The 11,415-nt window shown below is 34.0% G+C and overlaps 2 protein-coding genes across 2 annotated transcripts; both read right to left on the reverse strand.

Moving 5' to 3' along the window:
• Positions 1–725: 725 nt before the first annotated feature.
• Positions 726–1,664, reverse strand: LOC126490441 (olfactory receptor 4K3-like). Its single transcript, XM_050125377.1, has one exon. It carries the CDS (start codon positions 1,662–1,664, stop codon positions 726–728), a length of 939 nt encoding a protein of 312 aa, XP_049981334.1.
• A 6,845-nt stretch (positions 1,665–8,509) lies between these two features.
• Positions 8,510–9,451, reverse strand: LOC126490440 (olfactory receptor 4K3-like). The gene has a single exon (XM_050125376.1). It carries the CDS (start codon positions 9,446–9,448, stop codon positions 8,510–8,512), a length of 939 nt encoding a protein of 312 aa, XP_049981333.1. The 5' UTR covers positions 9,449–9,451.
• Between the last annotated feature and the right edge of the window lie 1,964 nt (positions 9,452–11,415).

Consider the following 11,415-nt stretch of genomic DNA (forward strand, 5'->3'; position numbering starts at 1 on the left):
TAGAGCAGACTGAAACATGTGTTTTAGATAATAATAAAATAAAGCCTTTCCCTTTAAAATATGTCCAACATGAGAATCAGCGAGGTAATAATGACTTCAATAAGTTGAAGCTCTAGTACATAAAAGTATTAATAAAAAATGGTTGTTAAATTTTTAAAAATAATACTTCCCTTTCTTTGGGAGAAACTGGTAAGCTTATTAAATATCTGAACCTTCATGTGTATTTGCAATAAATATAACAATAATGAAATATTCTATAATTCCAAGAGGAAGACAGAATAGAGTATAAATTCTTTGATATATTCCAGCTAAGGAGAAGAGATTATGTATTACAGAAGTAAATATTTCAGGAAAATTCAAGTTCACAATGCAAACTAGCAATTATTAAATTGTAAAACCAATGGACATGAAGTGTTATACAGAAGTATACTCAGGTAACTTTGACTAAGATTTTGTCACTACATAAATATATGAGGATAGTAAAAAATATTAAGATAAATTTTATTAAAAACATAGAAGAATACTTTGATCACATTCCTGTGTGGAAAGAATTTAAGACAAAGGAAAACAATTTGAAAAATACATGTCATATTTTTTAAAATGTTAAATGATATCTATATCAAAAGATTGGTAAAAATTTTAAATATAAACATATTTGCAAGTTTTAATTATGTTTCACAGAGACAATCTTGGTTTGTGAACCAATTAGTACATGTTGCTGAATATTATAAATTTCTTTTGAGACCCAGGAATTTGTCTATAAACCTTTTCATAGCATTTTTTATCTCTTTATTTCTCAGTGTATAAATGGTTGGATTTAGGAGAGGTGTAAAAATAGAGTAAAACACAGCAAGAAATTTATCAAACCAGGTGATACTGAGGGGCCACACATAGATGAAGATGCAGGGAACAAAAAAGATCATCACCACTGTGATGTGGGCACTGCATGTGGACAGAGCCTTCGATGCACCAGATTTAGAGCTCTGGCCAACAGTGATTAGGATATATGTGTAGGAAATGAGCAACAGAGTGAAGCAGCTTACAACTACAACCCCACATTCAGCATTCATTAAAGTGTTTAAATGATGATAATCCATGCAGGCTAGCTTGATCACCAATGGCATATCACAAAAGAAACTGTCTATTTCCTTGGGACCACAAAAAGGCAACTGTGCAACCACTACCAAGTAACTCATACCATGTATAAAGCCAGTAGTCCAAGAAATCAACACCAACCCAGTGCATCTTTTCAGGTTCATAATGGTGAAATAGTGGAGGGGTTTGCAGATGGCCACATAGCGGTCATAAGCCATTATCACCAACAGCATCATCTCTCCTCCAGCAATGCAATGGGAGAAAAAAACTTGGGACAAGCATCCTGCAAAGGAGATGGTCTTGAATTCTCTGAGAAAGTCTGATATCATCTTAGGAGTAATGTTTGAGGAAAGACACATATCAATAAAGGACAGGTTGGCCAACAAGAAATACATGGGAGAGTGGAGATGGGGGTCAGTGGTGATTAAAACAAGAATAACAATATTTCCAGACACAATGAGCAGATAAAGTATGAAAAATATCACAAAGAGTAAGACCTGAAGATATTTTGAGTTGGTCAGTCCGCAAAGAATAAATTCTGATACCACAGACCGATTGCCCCAATCCATTGCACTCGGTGAGTTTTCAGAAGTGACCTACAAATTAAGAAATATTAAGAATTAGTCATACTAGGAAGGTTACTTCTATTGTAGAACTTAACATTCACATTGAAACTTACCTGACTAGAAACAAATAAATGTAACGAGAAACGCAAGGCTGCCCAAGTGAAAGCTAATGAGCTGAGAGACACTTCCCATAAACAAGTAAGCACAGCTGTGCTTTGTCAGCCTTGGATGAGTGTGGCCTTATACTTTCAGTGATCGTCAATTATTCATTTCAAAACAGAGACAGGGTGCTTATACAGATCTGGTAGATAATATTCAAGCTAAATGGTGAATAATATTTCTCCTTTTTCTTCCCTAAATAGTGATTCTAAACTTGTGGGCCTTATCATCCTTTATCTTTTGAAATCTCTGGGTGGGTGGAATCCAGCAGGTGAACAATGAGTTCCCTGATGCTATCATCAGAACTATTTAACAGTCCTGCCTTTTGAGGACTCAGAAAGGTGAAGGAAGGATAAAAAACAAGGTAATTATGAAGGCATCAAGTAACAACACATCTATGTGCTATAGCACCATGATAGCATAAAAGTTAACACATGTGCCTTGCAAAGATTTACCAAATATCTAAGGAAAATACACTGATACACAGCAAAGAATTTGCGTTTTCTGAAAAACCTGATTTTTCTCATGGAAGTTGCTGGTCAACCTAAAAATTTCCAGATAACTTTTTGTTTTAATTATTTCTTTGATTTTTGAGATAATATTTTAGTTACACCATTTCCCCCTTTCCTCTCTTCTCTATAAATCATAAAATAGACCTTCTCCATGCTCTTTTTCAAATACTTGACCTCGGTTTCCAGTAATTACTATTACATGCATATATGCTTATACCTAAATATGACCTGCTCTGTCTGAATATTGTTACTTGTAAGCTGTAAGAGAAGACCATTTGGTACTGGATAACCTACCAATGTGTTCCTCCTTGAGGATGATTGTTTGTCCAGCTCTTAATATTTCTTAGCTGTCTTTTTTCTTTATGTACGGTTGACTCTTCCTGGAGTCCCCTGTCCTCTTTAGCATATCCACTGTTATTGTCTTTGTTCTGGACAAGTCCAGCCACATGATAGAACTGTGCCACAAATGAAAGGAAAAACTATCTAAGAGAGCAAGCTCGTTTCTATTCAGAGCTGTGTCAGACTACTTTTAACAGCTGCTGCATTGTAGAACCAAGTTTCATGCAATGCCTTTTAAAATGCCTCTTCTAATATTATAGATCTGTGACACCGCTACATCATACATCTATGGATGTAAAATACTTTACACCTATTTTATGATACATTATGGTGACCATGATTCATCAAAACACTTTTAATGATCTTACATGGGACGTTTTATTTCTAGATGAGGAATGAGACATTAGTAAAAATGGTGCCAGATATTACAATAGATTTAAAATATTACACATTCAATGTAACATGTAGTAAAGATGTAGAAGAAAATATACATTCAGAAATCATTAAGCTTTTCTAATACCCAGAGTACAATGATATATGAGTTTTGTCCTTTTATCATATTTTTATTTTATTTTTTTAACAAAATGGTGCTTAAATTATAGGTAATTATTTTTTGTTCAAATGATATATTTGTATAAAATATATAATGATACACACATATAAAACAAATATTTATGTATGACATTTGTTTATACTTATTTCAGGTAATACATACCTTTGGTATCAAATACATGTGAATGTGTTTAACCTTTCTTTGATATACATATATCTTATACTTTCCTAAGGTCATGCATACATGTTTATATATACACATATAAACATATCTAAAAGACATTGAAATGTTTCCTTTCAGGAACATAACAACCATTTCAGTATTCTCTGCTCTTGCCCAGGACCTATCAGTATTTTAGAAGACACAGTGACATACAATAATCTATTGACGTGTCACTGTAATTATTGTGTTTAACTTAGTGGCAATTCTATTGCTGTCTTATACATTAACAATCTTTAATGAAGGGAGACAAACTTAATTATCTTTCTTAGAGTCTAGAAACAAGTTATTTATTTTCTTCTATGTGTAACAATTTTCTATATTGATTGCTCTTCTATTCAAGTGCTAAACTTTGCAATAGTCACAATATTTATACTTATTTAAGTATTTATGGATATAGTGATATTTATAGAACTTAATAGATATCAAGTGACAGATAATAATGATTTAAAGAATGATATTTTAGTAGCTTCTAACTTTGTTTTGCTAGCAGAAAGGTTGCTATTGTGTTTTTGTCTGTCTGTTTGTTTTGTTTTTAGGAGGTATAGGTTTATTTAAATTTTAAATGTGCTTTTAATTGAAATACAATTGCATCATTTCTTTTCTTCCCTTTCTTCACTCAAATTCCTCCCAACTATCCTCCCTAAACCCTTCTAGAACCAAAACTATAGGTGATAGAATTTTTCTCCAGTAATTATTCTTACACACACACATATGTATTTCTATGCATAAATATATGCTCATAACCTGTTCAGTCCAATTTTATTTTTGCATCCTAAGCCAGGGCTGACCACTATACATTTGACAACAAATTAAGGGGTTCATCTCGGGAGCTGCTAAAACTCCTTCTCCCTGGAGTCAATAATTTTCACAATTTTTTTTTTCAATTTGGGTTCTATAATGACTGTGTATTACTTCTGTTCTCATTTGATTTGTTGTTATATTTACTATTTCTATGCTGAAAGTTGTATATTCACTCTGAATTTAAAATGCTTGGTGTTGTTAATTTGAAGGGAATAATCGTACAGTGGTAGTTGGATAAAGCTATTATGGATTATCTGATATAGAATGATGATCTGATGTAGACATGAATAGGAGAGAAATATTAGAGATGAAAAAAACACATTAACTGGCCTCCAAATACGACATAGAACAAAAAAAAACAGTTCTCAGTAAACACATTAAGTGTTCATCAAAGGAGATAACTAGAACTAGATGGAGAATTTCCTAACAGAAGACTATAAGAGAGCTGACTTACCAAAATCACAATTTTCTCTTTGGTCACACTTTCTTCCCATCTGATGTGTGCTTTTGAAGACATTCATATTATGTAAAAATTGTCTTCCTTTGAGCCTGACCAATCTTCACTTCCTGACACTGTCCCATGGGTGAACCATGTCAGTTGTTCTGTGTTCTGTACAGCATGAGAACCTTATAGATAATTATCTTGGACATCTCTGGGGGATTTCACTGTGAAGAGTGATACTGAGTGATACAAATTTGTGGAAATAGAACGACAAATAAGACAGATCCTCTGTTAGTCAGCCCAGCATTGATAATGTTAGTCAACTTTTCAAAATTATTCACTTGGCCAAGGAGGATGAAGGAGAAGCATGTTGCTGCCAAGTCTGTTACTGTATCAATATAAACAAAGTAACTCAAAGAGCATAGCTATGAGACCATTTGCTAAAAGTATAACATTTGACTAGAACAAAATCCATATTGTGAACCTAATTTCCTAATGTATGGCACATCTGTCTCTAGTTGTTGTCACATAACTGATGTATTTCATTATACTCCATACTTGCATGTGATATCTCTAAGTTTAAAATGACTGGAAAAAATGTTTATGCTCCATTACGATGATAATTTGACTATTTTTTCATGTATGCATGTGAGTTTGTATTATAGTATATGTGCATTTATATGTGTACATGTATATATACATACATATATATGCACAAATACACACACATATGCAGATCAGAGGTTCTCTCTGTTAATTCTGTTCTTCTACCATTTTTCTAGGGTTTGTTCTCAGGATATCAGACTTGTAGTGAGTGACATTTCATTTGTTTTTAATAAATAAATCTTGCATGAGGATTGGAAAAGTAAAACAGCCACACTGGCCAGTCTTACAGACTAGTCAGCAATAATACACACCTTTAACCATGGTAGCCACAATGACACACACCTATAATCCCAATAGCCACACCAAGTTGCCGTAGAAACCAAGTGGAAGTGGTGCATGCCCTTATTCTGAGAACTAGAGAGGGCTATAAAACAGGAGAAGATAGCTCTCAGTTTCAGTCTCATTCTGACATTTCCTGGAGGTAGGGTCACCAATTTGGGGTTGAGATAGACGAAAGAGCCAATGACAGGCTCCTTTGCTTTTCTTTCTTTCTTTCTTTTTTTTTTTTTTTTTTTTTTTTTTTTTTTTTTTTTTTTTTTTTTTTTTTTTTTTTTTTTTTTTTTTTTGACAGGATTTCTCTGTGGTTTTGGAGCCTGTCCTGGAACTAGCTCTTGTAGACCAGGCTGGTCTCGAACTCACAGAGATCCAGCTGCCTCTGCCTCCCAAGTGCTGGGATTAAAGGCATGCACTGCCACCACCGCCCGGCTTTCTCCTTTGCTTTTCTGATCTTCAGGTAGAACACCAATATCAGTCTCCTCACTTTTATTAATCATGCTTAAATTTTGTGCCAAACATGGGGATTGAACCCAATGACCCTGAAAGCAGGAGTCCAACATCCTACCAACTGTGCTAGATGGGATACTGCCAGTAACTTCATTGTAAAGAATACTCTCAATAAGTTAAGGAATGGGGCAAAACCAGCCAAAAAGCCTCACCCTTAATTCTAACCATATCACTTAGCATGTTAAGACTTATACAGTAAGAAAACCATAGAGATATACAGTAAAGACAGATTCAGAAGAAAAAGCTTCTGAAACAGTTTTCAGTGTGTTTACAAAATATATGTAGGCTTGGGAGAGAAAAGAAAAAGAATAGAAAAGTCCTTTTAAAAAGCAATAAAGTAGCTGGGCATGGTGGTGCATGTCTTTAATCCCATCTTTCAGGAAGTAAAGGCTGGTGGAACTCTAGGAGTTTGAAGCCAGTCTTGTATACAAGAACTAGTTCCAGCACAGGCTCCAAAGATACAGTGAAACCATATCTCTTAAAATAAATCTTTGATTTATACTCTGTACTGGTTGCCAAATTGTGCTAAATCATTGGTGCCACAAAATTGTGGGAATAAACAATGAATATCAAATTTGACTTAAAATTCTCCCCACAAGATGAAACTCATAACCAACAAAGAACAGAGACCAGGTTGCCCAGACTCCAAAACAAAGACAAAATGTGCAGATTCAGAAAATGATAAAATGATTGAATCCTAATGATATTCCTCTATTCTCATAGATCATTGCCTTATTCAAACATTATTGAAAAAGCTTCATCACACAGTAGATGGAACCAAGTACAGAAACCCACAATCAGATGTTATGCAAAGAGAGAGATTTTGAAACATACAGCTCTAAATGAGATATCGCCATCAAAACTTTTCAGTCAGAGTTCAAAAAACTATGGAAAAATAAATGGAGAAACAGTGTAAGAACCAGAGGGAATGGAGGACACTAAAGGCACAAGGTCCTCTAAATCAATAGAGACAAAACTTATGTGAACTCAAAAAGACTAAACAAGCAAGCAAAGGGCCTTCATGACTTTGCACCAAGTCCTCTGCATATAAATATTATAGCTTTCAGGTTTGAAGTTTTATGAGACTCGTGAGTATGTGAATGAGAGGTTCTGCGATGCTAGTGCCTCCTCTTAGGACTCTTTTTATTCGGTTGTTTTGCAGTGTCCAATTTCAATGTAATGAATTTCATTTTATGTTATATTTTATTCTTTTTTAGTTAATTTATTTATTTATTCATTAAAGATTTCTGTCTCTTCCCCGCCACCGCCTCCCATATCCCTCCCCAAGGCTTTATGGGAGCCTAGGCTGTTTGGATGTTCACCTTACTAGACCTGGAAGGAGGTGGGAGGTCCTTGAACTCCCAAAAGGGCAGGGAACCCGGTCTGCTATTCGGGCTGTTATATATTTTTTTTATTTTATTTTTTGTCACTTAAAACTAGCTCTTTTCTAATGAGAGACAGAAAGTGAGGGGATCCAGATAGGCAAGAGAGGAGCCAGGAGTAAAGAGAGAGGAAACAATAATAAGGATATATTGCATGAGAAAATAATCAATTTTAGTATGTAGCATAAACAAATTTATAATAATCTACCACCTTCTAAGGATATTAAAGTCTATAACAGAGTGAAAACAAGGTTTTTAAAAATAATAATAAAAAATAAATAAATAAAGCCTTTTCCTTTAAAAAAAATTGGCCAAGGTGAAAATCAGTAAGATAAAAATGACCATAAAACTTGAAATATCAGTGCATAAAACATCCACAAAAATAGTTAATATTTAATAAATGACACTTTCATTTCTTTAGGTAGAAATAAGAAACTTATTAAATAGTCTAAACTTTCTTGGTTTTAGCCATAAAATAATCACATTATTATATTCTATAATGTGATTATTAATAAGGAAGACAAAATAGCACATATATTCTTTGATATTTTCCTGATAAGGAGAAGTAATTAAATATACAGGAAATAACATTTTAGGAAAATTCAATTATACCATCTAATTTTGTAATGATGAAATTAGATAAACAATTAATGGGCATGTGGTGTTATACAGAATTATACTTAGGTAACTTTTACTAAGATTTGATTTGTAAGATAAATATGTGGGGTTAGATAAAAATGATAAGCAAAACAATTAAAAACATTTATGAATACTTTGATGGCATTACTGTATGGAAAATGTTCATATTTAGAATTTAAGATAAGAGATTTATACTTTTCTGATGATGAATAAATGTCATATTTTTAAATGTTAAATTGTATATATATTGAAAGGTTGGTATACATTTTCAATATAAACCATATTTGTTGATTTTAAATATATTTTGTACAAATTCATGGTGTTAAGCAATTAGCACATGTTTCTGAATATTATGAATATATTTTGGGACATAAGAATTTGCCTATGAACCGTTTCATAGCATTTTTTATCTCTTTATTTCTCAATGTATAAATGGCTGGGTTTAGTAGAGGTGTAAAAACAGAGTAAAACACAGCAAGAAATTTGTCCAACCAGGTAATACTGAGGGGCCACACATAGATGAAGATGCAAGGAAGAAAGAAGATCATCACCACCATGATGTGGGCACTGCATGTGGACAGAGCCTTCGATGCACCAGATTTAGAGCTCTGGCCAACAGAGATTAGGATGTATGTGTAGGAAATGAGCAAAAGAGTGAAGCAGGTTACAGCTACAACCCCACATTCAGCATTCATTAAAGTGTTTAAATCATGGTAATCTATGCAGGCTAGCTTGATCACCAATGGCATGTCACAAAAGAAACTGTCTACTTCCTTGGGGCCACAAAAAGGCATCTGCACAACCACTGCCAAGTAACTCATACCATGTATAAAACCAGTGGTCCAAGAAATCAACACCAACGCTGTGCATCTTTTCAGGTTCATAATGGTGAAATAATGGAGTGGTTTACAGATGGCCACATAGCGGTCATAAGCCATTGCCACCAACAGAACCATCTCTCCTCCAGCAATGCAATGGGAGAAGAAAACCTGGAACATGCAGCCTGCAAAGGAGATGGTCTTGTATTCTCTGAGAAAGTCTGATATCATCTTAGGCGTGGTGTTTGAGGAAAGACACATGTCAATAAAGGACAGGTTGGCCAATAAGAAGTACATGGGAGAATGGAGATGGGGGTCAGTGGTAATTAAAACAAGGATGACAATATTTCCAGACACGATGAGCAGATAAAGTATGAAAAATATCACAAAGAGTATGACCTGAAGATTCTTAGAGTTGGTAAGTCCCAAAAGCATAAATTCTGACACCACAGACTGATTGCCCCCATCCATTTTATTCAGTGAGTCCTCAGAAGTGACCTACAAGTTAAGAAAGGTTTAGAATTAGTCATAATAGAAAGGTTAATACTTTCGTAGAACTTAACATTCAGTTTGAAGCTTACTTAAATAGAAATACATAATGTAAAGAGAAACGTAAGGGAAATATGAGTGACCCTGCTGTCAAGTGAAAGCTAATGAGCCAAGAGCAACTCCCCATGAAGAGAAGCATCAGGTGCAACTGTTATCCACATGTTCTATCAGGAAATTCCTCTACAGGAGAGCATCGAAAAAGCAGGACAATAATGTGAAAAATAAATGTGTGTGGTGAGAATTTATTACTAGCAAGCATGATATTCTGTAACAGAAATGGGGTTTAAACACAGAAATTGCAGTGAAGGCCAGTACAAATGGTCAGACAGGATGTTACCCTTATTGGGAGCATGTATAATGGTTTCATTGAGTGTCAGTAAAATAATATCTATGACATAAATAAATATAAAATTTTAGCTTAAAAGTCTGAAGTAGAGAATTGAAAAACCTCAGCACCTCCAGGAAGAAGCATACAGAATGCCATATAAGATATACACAAATATCAGATAAATACATTGACTCAGATCCATAGTTATTTATTAACAAGTATATATCTTTGACTTTATTTATTCAACTACACTGTTTAACAAAATATTATTGCAAAATTCATAGGAGTAGCATTTCCAAAGAACAAGGCAACATGTATTCAAATCTGAGCTCTGAATGTCACGTTTAGTTCATTCTTAGCACTAGAGAAAAATATTGATCTGAAGTTGCATCAACAGATGTTGAGAATCATTAGATGTTAAAATATTGTAGTGTCATTATATGAATAAGTCATCTACCATAAATCAATCAACAGTATATTTTCTCAATATACCACTTATCTACCAATTATCTTTGCTTTTTTTAAAGAAGAAAATAAATTACGTATACGTGTAAGCAGAGCTGTACTTTGTCAGCCTGGATGAGTGTGACATTATACTTTCAATGATCATCAGTTTTCATGTCAAATCACAGATGGCATGCTTATAGTGATCTAATCGATAATACTAAACTGAATGGTGGATAATATTCCTCCCTTTTCTCCTACACTTAGTGATTCTCAACACGTGGGTCTTATCATCCTTTATCCTTTGAAATCTCCAGGTGGAAGGAATACAGCAGGTGAACAAGGAGATCTCTGATGTTGTCAACAGAACTATTTGACAGTCCTGTTTTCTGAGGACTCAGAAAGGTGGTGTAAGGATAAAAACAAGGAAATTCTGAAGGCATCAGGTAACAACACACCTATGTGATATAGCACCATGATAGCATAAAAGTAAACAAATGTGCCTTACAAAGATTTAGCACATATCTAAAGAAAATACACTGATAGACAGCAAAAAGTTTGTGTGCCTTGATAATTTTTATTTTTCATATGGACACTTCTGCTCAACCTGTATATTTCCAGGACAACTTTTTGTTTTGTTTTATTTTAATTATTTCTTTGATTTTTACATTATAGTTCAGATACATAATTCGCCCCTTCCTCTATTTCATATAAATAATAAAATAGACCTACTCCATGCTCTCTCAAATTTATAGCCTCTTTTCTAAGTAGTTACTACTTCATGAATATATGCTTATACCTAAATATAACCTGCTCATCTGAATAAAGTTACTTGTATATATAAGTTCTAAGAGGTGACTATTTGGTATTAGATAACCTACTTTTATGTTCCTCCCTGAAGAAGACTATTTCTCCAACTCTTAACATTTCTTAGTTGCCTTTTTTCTTTGTATATTGAGTCATCCTGGTGTCCCCTGTCCTCTTTAATATGTTCTCTGTTACTGTATGTGTTCTGCACAAGCTCAGGCAGTCATGATAGAATTGCGCCACAAATGAAAGGAATTACTATCTAAGAGAGCACGCTCATTTCTTTTCAGAGCTGTGGCAGACTACTTTT

This window comes from Alexandromys fortis, unplaced genomic scaffold, assembly GCF_014885135.2.
Source record: "Alexandromys fortis isolate MF-2015 unplaced genomic scaffold, M_Fortis_MF-2015_v1.1 scaffold_229, whole genome shotgun sequence".
NCBI classification, from domain to species: Eukaryota; Metazoa; Chordata; class Mammalia; order Rodentia; family Cricetidae; genus Alexandromys; species Alexandromys fortis.

What these genes read in the sequence shown, in the direction of transcription:
- LOC126490441 (XM_050125377.1), bottom strand. Translation starts at nt 1,664, where the DNA reads ATGGATTGGGGCAATCGGTCTGTGGTATCAGAATTTATTCTTTGCGGA.
- LOC126490440 (XM_050125376.1), bottom strand. Translation starts at nt 9,448, where the DNA reads ATGGATGGGGGCAATCAGTCTGTGGTGTCAGAATTTATGCTTTTGGGA.